Here is a 19,889-nt window from a genome sequence, read left to right as displayed (position 1 = left end):
TAAACAATGCCCTATAATTAACGTACCATAACATTGAATCCTTATGTCTTGAATACACTCATCAGCTGAGCATCCACAGCTCACTTGGTAAAGAATTCCATAGATTCACAACCCTCTGAGTAAATAAATTCCTCTTCATCTCAGCCCTAAATGGCTGACACACATGCTGAGACTGTGACCTTGTGTTCTAAACTCTCCAGTCAAGGGAAGCAACCTCTGAACATCTACCCTGTCAAGCTCCTTCAGAATTTTATATGTTTCAATGAGATTGTCTCTCATTCTTGTAAACTGAGGGGAAAAAATGCCTAGTCTACTCAAATTCTCCTCATAAGACAAACCACTCAACCCAGGAACCAATTTAATGAACCTTTATTCCACTCTCTCCAGGCCATGTGTCCTTGATCAGGTAAGGAGACCAAAATTACGCACAATACTCCAGGTGGCCTCACTAAAGTCCTGTACAGTTTGTAATAAGGCTTCTTTATACTTTTTGCCAATCCCTTTGTAATAAAAGGCAACATTTTTTTTTACATTATCTATCATACATACATACAGATATATCATCAAGTGCCTGTCCAACTCCCTTTCACAATGTTTAGGCCATCAGCTTCTACCACTTTTTCAGGTAGAGCATTCCAGATCGTGACAACTGAGTGGAAAAATTCTTCTAATTTCCCCCTCATTTTGAATCTCTGACCTCAAATTATTGATTCCCTCATCAGAGGGAATTGTTTTCTTTCCCTACTCTACCAAAGCATATCTTAACCCTGGTTAGGTCATCTCTTAATCTCCTCTGTTCCAAGGAGAACAGTCTGAATGTTTCTAATCTCACCTCATAACTGAAGGCCCTCATCAGCAGTGACACTCTGGTAAACCTCCTCTGTCCCTTTCGAAGCTATTTCCTACTTTCCTGAAGTCTGATGCCCAGAATTATCCACAATATTTCAGCTGATGTCTAACCAGTGATTGATAAGTTCCAGCATGATCTCTTTGCTTTAATATTCTATTCTCCTGTTTATAAACCAAATTAACTCATCGGCTTTTTTACCACCCTGATTAACATACTCTGGTTTTGTGAACATGGCCACCAAGGCATCCCTGTTCATCTACACTTCTCAATATCCTGCCATTTATAGTAAACTGCCTTTCCATGTCAGTCCTACTAAAGTGCATCATTTCATCTCCATCTGTTGAGTTTCTGACCATTTCACCATCCTGTCTGTCACCCTGGAGCCTATCACGATGCTCATCACTGTCTGCTACTTTACCAAGTTCTGTATTAATTGTAAATTTTATAATGCTACCCCCTACACCTGAATCTAGATTATTTATAAAATCTGCAAAGAGAAATGGATCCAAAACTGACCCTTGGGGAACACCACTGCAAACTACCCCCAGTCTGACAAACTTTCATCCAATGCCTCCATTGTCACTGAGCCAATTCTGTATCTATACTGTCACCTTCTCCTTAATTCCATGGGCTTCCAGCTTCTTAGTAAGCCACTTGTGGGGCACTTTATCATGTGCCTTCAGAAAGTCCATATGTACAACATCTACTGCACTACCTTGATCAATCTTCTCTGTTACCTCATCGAAGAATTCATTCAAACCAGCCAGACACAGCTCTCCTTTCACAAATCCATGATTCAAAATGAAATTTCATTTTGTTCCCGATGATTATTTCCAATAATTTTCCAAGCACTAGGCTGACTGGTCTGTCGTTTCCTGGTTTATTCATCTCTCGTTTCTTGAATATTAGTATGATATGAGTAACTCTCCAGCCTCTGGCATTTCTTCTGTATCCAGTGAGGATTGAAAGATTGTGACCAAGCCTCGGCTATTTTTACCTTCGTTTATTTCAGCAACCTAGGATGCATTCTATCTGGACTAGGATGACTGACCAACCTTCCGTAATGCGAATCTTTTTAGTATATGCCTAATATTTCCTGTCCATAATATCCCTCTCCCCGTTTGGTGTGACTTTCAAATTATCCGCTAAGTGTAGAAGATATAAAGTACTTGTTTATTGCTTTAGCTATGTCTTCCACCCCAGATCTAAATTTCTCTTTGAGTCCTTAATAAAATAGACAATGTTTATCCAAGCTAACCATTAAAATTTTATATATGCATAAAAGGCTTTAGGGTTCATTTTAATACTGACTGCTCTTTGTTTCCTATATTATCTTTTTCAGTTCCCCCATGTATTTGCCATAATCTTTCTGGTTATTGAAAGTTGCTCCGTTTTTCTATTTTAATTTCATTTCCTTTGACATCCAGGGTGCATAAACTTTGAATGTTGTACCTTTTCCATTTAAAGGGATATGCATGATTTGTGCCAGAACTATACCTTCTTGATTACAAGAACAAGGTTCTACCAGGGCTGGGTGAGAAAAAGCCAGAGGTGACTTTCCTTCTGATTTCCCTCCCTCTCCCTGTCCCCTCATTCCCTCCATTAAAATAGGTCCCACCAACCTTGGCCATCTAGCACAAACAAGGGAAGAAAGACATTCCTGAATCGTAACAGTTGGGGAAACATTTGGTTGCGAACCTGGACTGTGGGGAATCTCTATTGCTATGCAGGGAGTATGGGGGCTGAGGGAGCTCCTGCTTACTTTATAGCTCAGTGTTGGAGAGTGGAAAGCCTCAAGACAGAGCTGTAGTTCTTGAGACTACTTGGTAAGGTGGGCCATGCAGACAAATTCATGCTTCACTGATTCTCATGTAGTCATCAGTAAGCCATGTCCATTTATGACTGGCTTCTTCCCGGTCGTGTTGTGTCCTCCATTCCGCCTATTCAACCAATCTCTGACTCTCTGTCTTTCTTTCCTGCTTGCAATGCATCTTGGGTTGTAGAGTTGTGGAACAAGCACCAGGATATGAGAAAACAAAAAGCTTTGGAAAAACAGAGTAAGGAATTTGACAGCTCAGACCTGTCATACAAAGTACTTCCTACTTTTAGAGCTAGATGCCCTAGCCGTGTCTCCTGTTTGAATCGTAGTCCTTTGCAACCTGTGCTATAGACTCATTGCCTCTCACCTGTAGACATGCTATTGGGTTTGTGTCTTTCTCTCGCATACTCGCGCGCTCTCTCTCTCTCTCCCAGTCATCTCTTTCCAGCTTGCTCTCTCTTTTCCCTTCCTCCCTCCCCCTCTCTCTCTCCTCTCTCTCTCTCACTCTGTCACACCCATTAAACTTGCAGGACCCAGGTGTGAGGGAGCGGGGGGGTGGGGAGGTTTGGTGAGCTCATTGCTGTGTAGTCTCAACGCATGCTTAAGTACTAGTTGGCCAATATGTCCTTTGGCCTGAAGCCACCGGTTAGTGTTGAGTCCCTGCTCTTTGTCTTCCATTGCTGCCCTTTGAACCCATTGACTTCAGCTCCATGGGTTGTGGGATGCTGTTTCGAAATGATTGGGGCTATGGGACTAGCCAGCTTCATATGATACAAGTCATTCATCACCAACTCATACTTTATGGGGTAAATTGGTAACCAGAGATAGTGCAACTGCTGTGGAAGTTTATAGGAGTGTTTGCAGATGACAGCTGGGATCTGGGGTCCTGGGGAGAAGACAATAGCACAACTTGAGCATAAAATCCAGTGAGGCATCAATTGATGAAATAGTGAGCAATTGTTTCTGCGACGATGGACCACAGGTAGGGTGAAGGGATCAGAAATATTTTTTCACAAACATGATTTACTTTTAAAAGGAAGAATATGAAACGATATGTGGAAAGAGTAGGGATATGGAATTTGGGGAGAGAACTCCAAAGACAGTCTCAACTGCTTACAGAGTCAGGTAGTCTGTAGGTGGCTATTTGTCAATAACAGGGACTGGTTAGTTTGGGTGATTTATTATAAGCAAAGGAACTGTATTTGGCAGGATTACCTGGAAAAACTCAGTAGGACCTCGGGTCATGAGGACTCGAAACGTCAACTCTTTTCTTCTCCGCCGATGCTGCCAGAACTGCTGAGTTTTTCCAGGTAATTCTGTTTTTGTTTTGGATTTCCAGCATCCGCAGTTTTTTTGTTTTTATCTCTGTATTTGGCAGGGCTGGTTTGGGTGATTGTAAGTGACAGGACTGTAGTTAAGATTTGGTCGGTTTGGGTGGATGACTAAGGAGCGTGACTCTCATTGGCAGAGCTGGTTGGTTTGGGTGAATGGTCTACTGAGCTCCCAGTGATTTTCTTTTGTACTATTAAAATGAGGGGCACCTTTCAAATGTGAACCATAGGTGTGAACATTGAAACATTGATAAACCTGATGGACTCCACCACATTATAGTATCCCCCTCAAGTTTGTAGCATTGGAACACAAACAGCTTTAGTCTCTGGTTTCCTTAGATGCTTTACCACCCTGACACTGCTAGTAGATTTGGGGTGCTGTGACTAATTACAGGTTGTGGATTGGTATGGTTCACCTGACACATTGACGTGAGTCTCTTGCCCATAGGTACTGAGGGTTCCAAACACTTGCCTGACTTGGATCCAGATGAGAAGAAGTCGCAAATCAGTGCGGACAGTGGCTTGAGTGCGGTCAGCTCGCAGGTTAGTGCTTAAATGAGAAAGAACCTGCAGAGTTCCAAAGAAGAGTCATATCAGACTTGAAACATTGACACTGTTTCTCTCTCCACAGATGTTGCCAGACCTGCTGAGTTTTAACAGCACTTTGTTTTTATTGCTTTGTAATATTGTCTGGCCCGTCATAAGAAATGGTGAGGTTTCCCCAGGAGGTAGTGACACGGATTGCGGATTCAAATGTGTTGTTGTGAGGGCCGCTGTTTATGGAGTCTGGGAAAATGAGGAGCAAGTGGAACATGAGGGGCTTGAATGGAGCTCACTGGGGGGATTCGGGTGGTGGCTAATGGAGCTGGGATGGGAGAAGGGTTGGTGGGGTTGGGTGGTGAATGATGCCGAAGGAAAGTATTTTTAAGCCCTGCAAGTCAGCCTCGTGGTTGTATTGTTTTCACTGACTGATGCACTGGTAGTTGAGGATGATTCTGATGCTAGAGAACACATCACTAGCTGTAATATTGAAACTGAGCTCAGTGTAAATGAAGAATTGGGTTCCCAAGTGTAAAGCATGTGTCTTTAGGTAAGTGGCTGTTTGACTGCAGGTATAAAGCAGGATTTTATTAACAACAAAATGACAAGGTGCGATGTGTTTTTAATCTTTGGAATCCTACGTGTGTCAGAAGAATTTCAGGTGACATTGTTGAGGAAAGAGGTGGAGACAGAGATGCAGAAGCTCTTTAGAACATGAGAGAAGTTGGGAAAGAGCTTCTTAAAGAGAGCAGAAATCAGTTGCAATGTTGTGTTGCATGGGTGCACCATTTATTTATTTATTAAACATTTGTGTCCCCAAAGATTTCTCCATTCTGAGAGATGGACATGTTTCCTGAATTCTGGAGGAAATGAATGATTTTATTTCATTTGATAATTTTCTGACTCTCCGTCTGCTGACTTTAATCCAATACACCCGCACTGCCATTCTCCCACTTTCCAGCCCCACTTCACCCACTTTGAAAACCGGACATATCGTATACCAGGAAACAGTTCACCCAGAGAGAAGCTTGCTTAAGGGAGGAGGTGGAATGAGGAAATGAGGGACACAGAGTCAGCCCTGGGTGGTTGGGATGGTTAGAGTACTAGGGGTAAGGCAGCACATTCTCGACTTGGGATGAAGAGCAGGGAATAATGCATACAAGGAAAGAGACATTAAAAATACTTGCGACTGCTGCATACACTTGGATGACCCGTATACCAGTTCTGTCCTGATTAGTACATCATATTAAGACTGATTGAAGCAACAGTGCATTCAGATGGTTTTGAATTTAAATTGTTTTTCTTTTTGGTGTTGCTGGTAATATTCTCTCCTTTATTCTTCTGTCCTCTTACCTTCTCCTTTCTCGATCTCCCCTCCCAACCCGCCAATCACTCCCTTGACGGCACCAGAAGAGCGACAGCGAGTCTATCACCAGCTCCGAGCCGCCTGCACTCACCAGGAGCACCAGCCAAGAATCAGAAAGCAGCACCGTGGTAGGGCAGTGACAAGCTGGGGCGTGTGCATGGTGTGTGCTGTGCTCCTTACGCAGTGCAGTGGGACACGCTCTATTGTCTTATAAATAACACCACTCCCACTCCCCTGCTCCAACTGAACAAAGAGCAGCAATCTACAAGTTGTTTAATAGAAATCCCAAGAATAGATAGTATTTACACAGCATACTAAGACAAGAGCAGAGATTTGTGAGGCACGGGTATCATTGTAAGGAAATTCCTGGTGAGGTACCTGATATTAATAGTGCTTATTTTGAACGCGAGTGGGGGACAAATGCAGGGAGAGGCAACATTGGATCCATGAGGCTCACTTCAGTTCCACGTAAAACAATGGAATTGATCATCAGAAGTAAACTTGGGTTTTCTGTGCAATTGCCCAGCTAGCAGCAGGCAGCATGGATTTAGAAGGAGATCACTCTTCCTGCTTTCTTTAAGGAAGTAACAACTTAAACCCTGACACGTGCTCTAACTCGACTTCTAAAGTTTCACATGGAAAGCTGTATGCATTTGTGTAAATCTTGGGTATGATGAGGTATGTCTGAAGTTTAGAAAATAATTAACTGTTTGAAGAATGATGTTGGGGTGGGAGTGGGATGCCCTGTGGATCAGTGCGGGGACTGCAGTTTGTTTCTGATTTATACCAATAATTTGGATTTGACAGCCCAATGCAAGAAGATAATAAATAGAAGAGGCAGTGGGATCAATGGAAGTGTTTCAGAAATTACAGAACAATGACAGACAAAGTGAATACAGACAAATGGAAAGTACTGCACATAGGGAAAATAAAAAGGACCACCACATCCATTAATTATGTTGAAGTAGCAATGGTTGATGTTGAAAGAAAGCTATATGTTTCAGTGGGCACACCACTCAACATGTCCAGGCAACACAGAGCACTAATCAGTTAAGCCAGTAGGGGGTTGAACTACAATAGTCAAACCAATATAATACAAATTAGAAAGTCCTGGTGCAATTGCACAGGACTCTGGAGGCAATGGACATTGAATAATGGGTGACATTAGTCGTCTCAATTTCTCTGCTCCTTTCACCCATTCTAATCTGTCTCTGAAGTAACTGCACTCCGTTCTCTCAGGTCCAACCCCAACATTGTCTTCGAACCCGCTGACAAGGGTGGTGCTTTGTTGTCTGGCGCACTGACCTCTACCTCGCGGAGGCTGAGCGTCAACTCGCAGACACTTCCTCCTACCTCTCCCTGGACCATGACCCCACCACTGAACATCAAGCCATTGTTTCCAGGACTGTCACTGACCTCATCTCCTCCTCTGGAGATCTTCCTCCCACAGCTTCCAACCTGATAGTCGCCCAACCTCGGCCGGCCCGCTTCTACCTCCTACCCAAAATCCACAAACAGAACTGTCCCGGTAGACCAATCGTGTCAGCCTGTTCCTGCCCCACGGAACTCATTTCTCATTATCTTGACTCCCTTCTCTCTCCCCTTGTCCAGTCCCTTCCCACCTAAATCCGTGATTCCTCTGACACCTTACGTCTCATCAACAATTTCCAATTCCCTGGCCCCAACCGCTTCCTCTTCACCATGGATGTCCAATCCCTCTTCACCTCCATCCCCCACCAGGATGGTCTGAGGACCCTTAACTTCTTCCTCGAACAGAGGCCCGAACAATCCCCATCCACCACTACTCTTCTCCGTCTGGCTGAACTTGTTCTCACACTGAACAATTTCTCCTTTAACTCTTCTCACTTCCTCCAAATAAAAGGTGTGGCTATGGGTACCCGCATGGGCCCCAGCTATGCCTGTCTCTTTATGGGGTATGTGGAACATTCCTTGTTCCAGTCCTACTCCAGCCCCCTCCCACCTCCCACAACTCTTTCTCCGGTACATCAATGATTACTTTGGTGCTGCTTCATGCTCTCATCGGGACTTGGAAAAATTTATAAATTTTGCTTCCAATCTCCACCCCTCCATCATTTTCATGTGGTCCATCTCTGACACTTCCCTTCCCTTCCTTGACCTCTCTGTCTCAATCTCTGGTGATAGACTGTCCACCAATATCCATTACAAGCCTACCGACTCCCACAGCTACCTCGACTACAGCTCCTCACACCCCGCTTCATGTAAGGACTCCATCCCATTCTCTCAGTTCCTTCGCCTCCGTCGCATCTGTTCTGATGATGCTACCTTCAAAAACAGTTCCTCTGACATGTCCTTCCTTAACCGAGATTTTCCACCCACAGTCGTTGACAGGGCCCTCAACCGTGTCTGGCCCATCTCCCGCACATCCGCCCTCACGCCTTCTCCTCCCTCCCAGAAACATCAGAGGGTCCCCCTTGCCCTCACTTATCACCCCACCAGCCTCCGCATTCAAAGGATCATCCTCCGCCATTTCCGCCATGATGCCACCACCAAACACGTCTTCCCTTCACCCACTGTGGCGGCATTCCGTAGGGATCGTTCCTTCCGGGATACCCTGGTCTACTCCTCCATCACCCCCTACTCCTCAACCCCTACCTATGGCACCTCCCCATGCCCACGCAAAAGATGCAACACCTGCCTCTTCACTTCCTGTCTCCTCACCGTCCAAGGGCCCAAACACTCCTTTCAAGGGAAGCAACATTTCACTTGCATTTCCCCCAACTTAGTCTACTGCATTCATTGCTCCCAATGCGGTCTCCTCTACATTGGAGAGACCAAACGTAAACTGGGCGACCGCTTTGCAGAACACCTGCGGTCTGCCTGCAAGAAAGACCCAAACCTCCCTGTCGCTTGCCATTTTAACACTCCACCCTGCTCTCTTGCCCACATGTCTGTCCTTGGCTTGCTGCATTGTTCCAGTGAAGCCCAACGCAAACTGGAGGAACAGCACCTCATCTTCCGACTAGGCACTTAACAGCCTTCCGGACTGAGTATTGAATTCAACAACTTTAGGTCTTGAACTCCCTCCTCCATCCCCACCCTCTTTCCATTTCTTCCCCCTTCCTTTTGTTTTTTTCCAATAATTTATATAGATTTTTCTTTTCCCACCTATTTCCATTATTTTTAAATCTTGTATGCCCTGCTACTCTTTCCACCTAACCCCCACGGGAGCTGTACCTTGAGTGCCCTGCCAACCATTCTTAATTAGCACATTCGTTTAGATAATATCACCACCTTCAACACTTTTGCTGCTTTGTCTGTGACACCTTTTGATTATCTGCTCCTATCACTGCTTGCTTGTCCCTACAATCACCCCCCTCCCCCAACCACTACTCTCTCTCTCTTCTCCCCCCCCCCCCACCACCACCACCACCACCCTTAAACCAGCTTATATTTCACCCCTTTCCTAATATTCAATCAGTTCTGCGGAAGGGTCATTAGGACTCGAAACGTCAACTCTTTTTTTCTCCGCCGATGCTGCCAGACCTGCTGAGTTTTTCCAGGTAATTCTGTTTTTGTATTGAATAATGGGTCCTGTTCTTGTTACTGAGCTATGAGAGACAGGGGCATTGGAGAGAAGAGCCACAGAGGGATCTTGCTTATGGGAAAAAGAATGGAAAATTAGATATTTCAGCCCAGTAAGGTGGAATGGTGTCTGAGAAGTGACCTTAAGGAGAGATGTGAGGTAGTTAATGGAAAAAAAATAGATCAATCCACAATACCAAACTACATTGCAAGAGTACGAAAGGGTGAGGAAGATTCAAGCTAGCTAAAAGGCAAATTTCTCAGACTGAAATCAGGAAGCTCTTCAACAAAGGGTGACCAAACTGAGCAATGGACTCCAAATGGAAGTGTTAAAACAAAACCCCTGGAATCATCAATAGATAATGACCTATCGATTTGATGCATTGTGATGTGGTCTGTATGGTCATTCTAGATGGAAGATGGAACTAAATGGGCTTCCTCATCTATTGCTATCTCATGATCTCTCCCCAGTCTCTCCTTCCTTACAATCTCCTCACACACCCCCCCAACTCCACTTTCCTGTCTGGCCCCCCCCCAATCAAAAATCTGACTCAGCCTTGAATATATTCAATGACCCAGCCTTCACTGCTCTCTGAGGAAGAGAATTGCAAAGATTAATGACCCTCTGAGAGAAAAATATTTCAACTCCAGTTATACACTCCCCCACACCCACCCTGTCAAGTCCCCTCAGGATCTTATATGTTTCGAGAACCACTCATTCTTCTAAATTCCAATAGATACAGGCCCAACCTGCCCAATCTTCTTCATAAGACAAGCCCCTTCATCCCAGGAATCAGTTGTGAACCTTCTCTGAACTGCTAATGCATTTATATCCTTTCTTAATTAAGAAAACTAAAACTGTACACAGCGCTCCAGAGGTGGTCTCACTAAGGCCCTGTATAATTGTAGCAACACATCGCTATTTCCATTCTCGATTCCACTTGCAATAAACACCAATATTCCATCTGCCTTCCTAATCGTTTGCTGTACCCATATATCAACTTTCTGTGATTAATGTACCAGGATACCCAGACCCTGCTGTACCTCAGAGTTCTGCAATCTCTCTCCATTTAAATAACATGCTGCTTTGCTATTCTTCCTGCCAAAGTGGACAAGTTCCCATATTTCCCACATTATACTCCTTTAGCCAAATTATATCCCACTCAATTAACCTGTCTATATCCCTTTGCAGACTCACTACCTCCTCTTCACAACTTACTTTCCTCCCTATCGTGGTGTCATTAAATTTAGCTCCCATACGTTCAGTCCCTTCATCCAAGCCATTGATATAGATTGTCAATAGTTGAGACCCCAGCAATGATCCCTGTGGCACTCCACTAGTTACAGCTTGCAAACCCGAAAAAGACCTATTTGTCCCGACTCTCTGTTTCCTGTTAGCTAACCAATCCTCTATCCAGTCTTGTACCATGAGCTCTTGTGTAGCAACCTTTAACATGGTACCTTATTAAATGCCTTTTGGAAATCCAAGTACACCACGTCTACAGGTTCCCCTGTTCCATCTTGCTTGCTGCTACTTTACAGAGCTCAAATAAATTAGTCAAACATGATTTCCCTTTCACAGAACAATGCTGACTCTGCCTGGTTGTGTTATGATATTCTCAATATCCTGTTATTACCTCCATAACAATGGATTCTAGCATTTTCCCTATGACAGACATTGGGCTAACTGGCCTATAGTTTCCTGCTTTCTGTCATCCTCATTTCTTGAATAGAGGTGTCACTTTTTCTAAGTGTTTGGGATCTTTAATGATCTGATATCAAAGGATCTAAAGGATCTTTTATTGGCCCATAGCATTTTAAAGGTACTTTATAGATAGTAGCTTCAGCTGTAGAAATCCTTCATTAGCTGTTAGTGCTTTAGGGGTCATTTAGCACATTGTGGTTGGTGATTTAAGGACCCTTTAATAACCTGTAGTAACGCTTCAAGAGTTTGTTCATCTTCACCCCCATTCCCCTACTGAGAGTTACTGTCATCACATCTCAATTGTTTCCCCCAGACTCTTTTGAGGATCGCTGTACCCACGTTCCTATTGCACCCACCATACCCTTACTGAAGGTTTTTGTACCCCCATACCCCTCACTAGGGGATTTTATACTCATATTCTCATTGTACCCTGCCCCCATACCTCTCACTGGGGCTTTTTATACCCACATTCCCATTGTACCCCTCCCCCATACCCCTCACTGGGGGTTTTTATACCCACATTCTCATTGTCCCTCCCTAATACCCATCACTGGGAGTTTTTATACCCACATTCTCGTACCCTCCACTCCCAACCCTCATTTGAGGAGGCACTTTCTCTTCACGTGCATTGTGGTAGCTGTAAATGAAGTGTTTGATGTAATGCTGCTCCAGAACTTGGTGCTGTGAGCTTTTACTGTGTTTGAAGTGTTCACACTCACTGATATCTTAACCTGTTGTCCCAGGTCAGTAACAGTTCTGGAGAGACACTGGGAGCCGACAGTGACTACAGCAGTGCAGCTGGAGAAAGCATGCCAGGCAAAAGCTCCTTGGGGACCGCAGTATCCAGAGGGACTCTCTCTGATAGTGAGATCGAGACTAACACTGACACCAGATACATATTCGTAAGTCATCATGCAAGCTGTCCCACGATGAGAACTTGGGTTGATTCCTTACTCAATCCCTCACCTGGGACAGGGCAGCCAGTGCGGTTGCTGGGCTGAAATTGGCCTGGTCGCCCCACTGAGGCTTGTGTCCTCTTTGTAAACTAATGGTGAGGTGCCAAGCCGCAGGTGCAGAACTCAGCTAGGTTGGCAGCAAGAGAGATGAGCAGGGTTAGAGTGGAGAGAATATCACTGGCTTGATGTCCTGTTACGAATGGACAATCCATTGAGTTCATGTCAACACACTGGAGATGGGGAAAGGGAAGAGTGTAGGACCCTAGATTTGGAAGTTCAAGAGGAATCAGAGGAAAGTTCCACCAGAGCACATTGGACCAATAAAATAGAGCAATTGCCTGTTAAACAGCGGGTTCCTGCCCAGGAGGGGGTTAGACAGGCCTTCCAAATGTTATGTGGAATTAATGAGGGGAGGAAAGGAAACTGAGTTTCTTGGAAAATGTTTTCACTAGATAAAAGCCCGGAGTATGTAGCGAGGCCTGGAGATGGGGAACTAGGAGTGGGGTCAAAGGGGAGAGGCGATAGTGAGGCCTGGAGATGGGGGACTAGGAAGACTAGCAAGGCTGAGAAGAGCTGCTGTTGGAAAGTGATGTGCACTGTCTCCCAAGAGGAATGGAAATGCAGGGTATGAGCGGATGCAAAGAGCAGAAGGTTTGACAGGATGATGGAGAATGATCGTGAGAAGGACTGGTGAACGGGAAGAGGAAGGAGGGGTGAATGTGAGAGTTAAGTGAGGATCAGCCGAGTGTGTGATGGAATGAAGAGCAAATTGACATGGCTAGGTGCTGATGGAGTTGTTCTTGTCTAACAGGCAAAATCGCACATGCTGGGACCTGGATTCAAGGCTGTTAAAGGTGGTAGTGGGTATCCACAGCCTCCTGTACCCCCAGAGGATATCAGTCAGAGGGTTTACCTGTTCGAGGGTTTGTTGGGTAAGAATTGAAAAACATCCTGTCATTTTAATTTGGAGATGATTATAAAGTGCTCGATGAGCAGTGATTCGAATCACCCCATTATCCACACAACCCCTGGGGTTCCAGAGTGGCACTGTTACAATGTCCCTCACCATTTATTACCCTCCATGTGACCCATCCTCACCCCTTATCACCACTTGGTGACCACCCCTCACCCCACGTCACCCACTGCGCGTCGGGAGGGGAGCATGCGGGCGGCATGACAGGGTTGATTGTGCCAGGACTGGTTTTATGTGGCAGTGCATTGTTTTGTGCAGCTTCATTATCATGTTTGAGTGTCTGTGTACAACTGTATGTTTGATGAGAAAAGTTTGTGGAAGTGCAGTGTTTACCTGTACAGCTGAGGACAGACATTTGACATTGTGGGTTTATATTTATCAATCTATGTATTTTGTCCAGGTCTCTCCCCTCGGCCTGCGCCCTCAGCCCGCGCCCCCCCACCCCTCGGCCCGCGCCCGCGCCCCCTCGGCCCGCACCCCCCCACCCCTCAGCCCGCGCCCCCCCCACCCCTCGGCCCGCGCCCGCGCCCCCCTCGGCCCGCACCCCCCCATCCCTCAGCCCGCGCCCACACAGCCCTCGGTCAGAGCACCCGCGCCCCTCGGCCGGCACCCCAGCCCGCGCCCGCCCGCCCCTCAGCCCGGGCCCCCCTTGGCCCGTGCCCTCGGCCTGCGCCTGGTCCCTGTCTGATTTGAGGCTTGTGTGGGCGACAGTTATGAAATAGCTATTTTCTGCACTCTGGTTCTGTGCTTGCAGTCCTTCCTGTGCTCTCTCTGCTGCTGCTCCTGTTCCTGTCTGACTATATCTGGGATTGTGAAGAGTCTATCACTCTCTGCACTGTGTGAAGGAATTAAACCCATTTACCAATCTCGCTGATGAATGTAACTAAATGTTGGACTTTTTTCCTTTCTACTTGCTGCTTTGGATCTGCTCAGGGAGAGACAAGAGCTCAATGTGGGACCAGCTGGAGGATGCGGCCATGGAGACCTTATCTATGAGTAACTAAGCGCTCATCCTACCTGCTCTTGCATGGCTGCTGCATGAGATTGAAAATGTCTCCGGTCACTTAGATTCAATTACACTCTTGTGAAGGAACCAGCATAGATTGTGCCCATAGCCCACTACCCCACCACCGTTCCCCTCCCTCCTTCCCCTGTCCCCCGTGTCCCCCTCCCCCGTCCGTGTCCGTCCCCCTTCCCCCGGTCCTTCCCCCGGTCCGTCCCCCTTCCCCCGGTCTGTCCCCCTCCCCCGGTCCGTCCCCCTCCCCCCGTCCATCCCCCTCCCCCCGTCCGTCGTCCCCTCCCTCCACCCCTCTCCCGCCCTCTCCCTCCTCCCCCACCACCCACCCCCCCCCCTCTCCCTTCTCACCCCACTGGTTCCACCTCCTGTGACCGTTCCCAGGTCCCCCACATATCCTCTCCTCCATCCCCCATGTGTCGAAATCACTGCTCCCCCTAACTAATGAGTATTAGTTAAATAATGACTGACTATGTTATAGTCGGGAGCTACTGAAGTTGCGTTGGAAAGTGTCAGTGTCTCTGGTGTACTATTGAGCCATGCTCCTCATCCTACTGCTTGCTGCAGACAGGAGTCTGTGCAGGGAATTTTACTAACAGGAATTGTCTGTAAGCCTTGGAGATGTTTTCGTACTGCCCACTGTGTGGTTACCAGATAGTTCTCACCCTTTTCCTGCGCCGTGTGTTTATGTGGACAGTTTGCAACATGAAAATGGAGTGTGGGGACTCGTTTGAAGCCTGCACCATACATTGAAATACTGCTGGGTGTTGAACCCCCTGCCCCTCTCTGCTGGGTATTGATCCCCCTGCCCCTCTCTGCTGGGTATCGATCCCCCTGCCCCTTTCTGTTGGGTATTGATCCCCCTGCCCCTTCTCTGCTGGGTATCGATCCCCCTGCCCCTCTCTGCTGGGTATCGATCCCCCTGCCCCTCTCTGCTGGGTATCGATCCCCCTGCCCCCCTCTGCTGGGTATCGATCCCCCTGCCCCCCTCTGCTGGGTATCGATCCCCCTGCCCCCCTCTGCTGGGTATCGATCCCCCTGCCCCCCTCCGCTGGGTATCGATCCCCCTGCCCCCCTCTGCTGGGTATCGATCCCCCTGCCCCCCTCTGCTGGGTATCGATCCCCCTGCCCCCCTCTGCTGGGTATCGATCCCCCGCCCCCCTCTGCTGGGTATCGATCCCCCTGCCCCCCTCTGCTGGGTATCGATCCCTCTGCTGGGTATCGATCCCCCTGCCCCCCTCTGCTGGGTATCGATCCCCCTGCCTCCCTCTGCTGGGTATCGATCCACTTGCCCCTCTATGGTGGGTATCGATCCACTTGCCCCTCTCTGCTGGGTATCGATCCCCCTGCCCCTCTCTGCCAGCTGTCGCTCTCCCTGCCCCTCTCTGCCGGCTGTCGCTCCCCCTGCCCCTCTCTGCCGGCTGTCTATCCCCCTGCCCCTCTCTGCCGGCAGTCACTCCCCCTGCCCCTCTCTGCTGGCTGTCACTCCCCCTGCCCCTCTCTGCCGGCTGTCGCTCCCCCTGCCCCTCTCTGCCGGCTGTCGCTCCCCCTGCCCCTCCCTGCCGGCTGTCGCTCCCCCGCCCCTCCCTGCCGGCTGTCGCTCCCCCTGCCCCTCCCTGCCGGCTGTCGCTCCCCCTGCCCCTCCCTGCCGGCTGTCGCTCCCCCTGCCCCTCCCTGCCGGCTGTCGCTCCCCCTGCCCCTCCCTGCCGGCTGTCGCTCCCCCTGCCCCTCTCTGCCGGCTGTCGCTCCCCCTGCCCCTCTCTGCCGGCTGTCGCTCCCCCTGCCCCTCTCTGCCGGCTGTCGCTCCCCCTGCCCCTCTCTGCCGGCTGTCGCTCCCCCTGCCCCTCTCTGCCGGCTGTCGCTCCCCCTGCCCCTCCCTGCCGGCTGTCGCTCCCCCTGCCCCTCTCTGCCGGCTGTCGCTCCCCCTGCCCCTCTCTGCCGGCTGTCGCTCCCCCTGCCCCTCTCTGCCGGCTGTCGCTCCCCCTGCCCCTCTCTGCCGGCTGTCGCTCCCCCTGCCCCTCTCTGCCGGCTGTCGCTCCCCCTGCCCCTCTCTGCCGGCTGTCGCTCCCCCTGCCCCTCTCTGCCGGCTGTCGCTCCCCCTGCCCCTCTCTGCCGGCTGTCGCTCCCCCTGCCCCTCTCTGCCGGCTGTCGCTCCCCCTGCCCCTCTCTGCCGGCTGTCGCTCCCCCTGCCCCTCTCTGCCGGCTGTCGCTCCCCCTGCCCCTCTCTGCCGGCTGTCGCTCCCGCCACCCCTCTCTGCCGGGGATCGATCCCCGCCGCCCCTCTCTGCCGGGGATCGATCCCGCCACCCCTCTCTGCCGGGAATCGATCCCCGCCCGCGATCCGGCCCGACCGCAGTTTCACACTGGTTGGCCAATTGACAGCCAGCATGTACCCTGCGCTGCAGCGCTCAGCGCTGCCGGTGTTGACCATGACAGTAAAGTTTGCACATGCACGCAGGTTTGTGCAGTAAAAGCTCCCTGAGACACAGAGCTGCCTCAGAGTGCTGAAGATTTTTATCAATAAAAATAAAGGCTTTTGAAATACTGAAAACGTCCCCTCGTGTGACTCTGTTACATGAGCAGGTTCATGTTAAGTATGAGTGTAATAAGTTTTTATTCTTTTATTCACTGGTCGAAACCTCATCCTGCTTGTGGATGATGTTTCACCAACAATGCAAAGGCCACGTGACCTTTTCGCCCGCCAGCCAACCGAACTGTTGCATGGGCAGCGAAAAATTCCAATTAATTAATTGATTAAGAGCCTTAATAGGCCAATTAATTGTCAGCGGGTGCACTGCCGACTGCAACGCGCCCACCAACTGAAACATCATGCGAGTGTGCGATGGCAGGACGCCCGCCAAATGTCATCATGCGCCATTTTACACTTGAATCTGTCGGGCACATGCCCGCATACCAAGCTACAAATTCTGGCCCATGTTCTGAAATTGACTGACTTATTTTACCACAAAGTCCACCTGGAAAGTAGTGCACGAGTCATCGATTGTTTCGCTGACCAGTGCTGAGAGATCGACTGTATAACCCAGGCACCATTTCAAGGACTCCATCACCTATCCTTTCCCCTTGAACCATTGACTTTTAAACTTTTGAGCAGAAGTCCTTTTATTTTATTATTGTGGGTGGGGATATGTGTATGAATATTTAGAGTAATTATTATACTTAATATTTCATGCTGTATGATTATAAGCTTTTCATTCCACTTGACAAGTCTGGTTTTATAATAAACTAATAATTTTGTTGTTGGACAAACCTGGGCATCAAGTGGTCATTCTGAGATGAATAGGGAAAGCAAATATTTGGTCATAAAACTAGCTGGAGAAATCATTTAAATATATCTTGTGACCTGTGAAGTAGTGGAACTAGAGACAGACAGTGCACTACTCCCAACTTGGTGGTAACACTCTGCCCTCTCTGCTGGGTATTTGTTCTTGTTGTGATCACCTGGCTGTGGCCTGCAATTTTTGCTTCCTCCTGCCCTCAGCCATTTAGTGGGAAGACAGTGTATTAAGCAGAACTCACACCAGTGGTGTCATGCTCTGATCACCCTGCTGGGACTCTGGGGAAATTAGGAATGCCCTTGGTGCATGCAACTGTTGTGTGTTGAGTGATGTGACTGGTGGCCATGGCTGAGTGAGAGAGGGATGAACAGGTGTGACTGTCTCACCTCCTGCTCCTCCTCAGGTAAGGAACGCTCGGTGCTGTGGGACCAGGTCCAGTTCTGGGAGGACACTTATCTGGACGCAGTGATGCTGGAGAGAGAAGGAATGGGCATGGACCAGGGGCCTCAAGAAATGATTGACAGGTACAGCACATCTACACTCTGCAGGAAAGAGCTACAGTGGCTACTAGTGAGTGTGCAAGCTCCTTCAGTTAACCTGTGGGACTCTCTTCCTACAGGTATGAGTCACTGGGGGAGCACGACCGGAAGCGGCTGGAAGATGATGAGGACCGCTTGCTGTCCACGTTACTCTACAATATGATCGTCTACATGCTGATGGTCAAGGTCAACTCTCAGCCATTGGTGTATAAACAGATAGTAGGATGTGAAATTAACAGTCTGAACCTTCTGTACTCTACACTGCCCTGGAAGTGTTCAAGGGTACAGCACAGGGTTAGATAGAGTAAAGCTCCCTCTACACTGTCCCCATCAAACTCTCCCAGGACAGGTACAGCACAGGGTTAGATACAGAGTAAAGCTCCTTCTACACTGTCCCCATCAAACACTCCCAGGACAGGTACAGCACAGAGTTAGATAGAGTAAAGCTCCCTCTACACTGTCCCCATCAAACACTCCCAGGACAGGTACAGCACAGGGTTAGATACAGAGTAAAGCTTCTTCTACACTGTCCCCATCAAACACTCCCACGACAGGTACAGCACAGGGTTAGATATAGAGTAAAGCTCCCTCTACACTGTCCCCATCAAACTCTCCCAGGACAGGTACAGCACAGGGTTAGATACAGAGTAAAGCTCCCTCTACACTGTCCCCATCAAACGCTCCCACGACAGGTACAGCGCAGGGTTATATCCAGAATAAAGCTTCCTCTACACTCTTTCCATCAAACATTCCTGGGAGCAGAGCAGGGCTGTAAAGGCAAGACTTCAGTGAGCAGAGCAGGTCTGTAAAGAGTGAGATTTACTGAACAGAGCAGGGCTTAAATTTAAGAAAATAGTCTTTTAAATAAAAACAAACAAGAAGTATGGCAAGGGATCTCAGTCCCGTGTGTTGTACGGCCTGCAGCATGTGGGAATTTTTAGACCTTCCTTGATCTCTGGATGACCACATGTGCAGGAAGTGCCACTGGCTTGACCAGCTTGTGCAACGGGTTTCGGAGCTTGAATGTCAGCTGGAGACACAGCGGGGCATCCGCGAGGCTGAGGGTTACTTGGATACCACATTTTTAGTTGTGGCCAGGAAGTGCAGTCAGAAGAAAGGAGATAGTCAGGAAAGCCCCAGAGTGCATCTCACTCAAGAACCGTTTTTCTGTGTTTGAAAACGGTGAGGGTGAAGGTTCCTCTGGAGAGTGCAGCCAGAGTCAAGTTCACAGCACTGTGGGTGGCTCAGCTGCACAAGGAGGGAGGAGTAAGAGTGCAAGAGCAACGGTGCTAGGGGACTGAATAGTGAGGGGTGCAGACAGATGCTTCTGCGGCCATTGACATGACTCCAGGATGGTGTGTTGTCTCCCTGGTGCCAGGATCAGGGATGTCACAGAACGGATTCAGGGCATTCTGAAGCAGGAGGGCGAACAGTCAGAGTTTGTGGTTCATGTTGGTACCAATGACATAGGTAGAAAGAGGGATAAGGTCCTTAACAGGAATTTAGGGAGCTAGGTAGCAGATTAAGAAGCAGGACCTCAAAGATTGTGATCTCTGGATTACTCCCTGTACCACGTGCTAGTGGGAATAGGAGGATAGAGAGGATGAATGTGTGGCTGAAGAGGTGGTGCTGGAAGGAAGGTTTTAGTTTCCTGGATCACTGGGTCTGGCGAAGGTGGGGCCTGTACAAGTCAGACGGGTTGCACCTGAACTGGAACGGGACCAACATCCTTGTGCGGAGGCTTGCTAGTGCTGTTGGGGAGTGGTGGAGTTTAAACTAATTTGGCAGGGAGATGGGATACAGAGTGGAGGTACAGTAGGGGGTGATGCACAGCCAAATATAGAAGAGAAACTAAGTCAGTCTGGAAGGCAGAGCAAATATAGACAGGTTAAGACATGAGGGAATAATGCAAGGCTGGATTACATCTATTTTAAT

The 19,889-nt window shown here is 48.5% G+C and overlaps 1 protein-coding gene across 4 annotated transcripts in view; it reads left to right on the top strand.

Moving 5' to 3' along the window:
- The window catches only part of madd (MAP-kinase activating death domain), a 277,971-nt gene that overhangs the window by 210,563 nt on the left and 47,519 nt on the right, over positions 1-19,889 (top strand). For 3 of the 4 annotated variants that reach the window (XM_041197546.1, XM_041197544.1, XM_041197543.1), the window contains 6 exons: positions 4,449-4,543; positions 5,951-6,034; positions 11,919-12,077; positions 12,943-13,063; positions 17,819-17,939; positions 18,035-18,140. In XM_041197546.1, the coding sequence (XP_041053480.1) occupies positions 4,449-4,543; positions 5,951-6,034; positions 11,919-12,077; positions 12,943-13,063; positions 17,819-17,939; positions 18,035-18,140 (686 nt within the window). The remainder of the gene's footprint in view (positions 1-4,448; positions 4,544-5,950; positions 6,035-11,918; positions 12,078-12,942; positions 13,064-17,818; positions 17,940-18,034; positions 18,141-19,889) is intronic. The other variant, XM_041197545.1, reaches the window with a different exon arrangement.

Source organism: Carcharodon carcharias, chromosome 10, assembly GCF_017639515.1.
Source record: "Carcharodon carcharias isolate sCarCar2 chromosome 10, sCarCar2.pri, whole genome shotgun sequence".
NCBI lineage: Eukaryota > Metazoa > Chordata > Chondrichthyes > Lamniformes > Lamnidae > Carcharodon > Carcharodon carcharias.
Note: the sequence above shows the minus strand (reverse complement) of the source record. Positions and strands in the feature narration are given on the sequence as shown.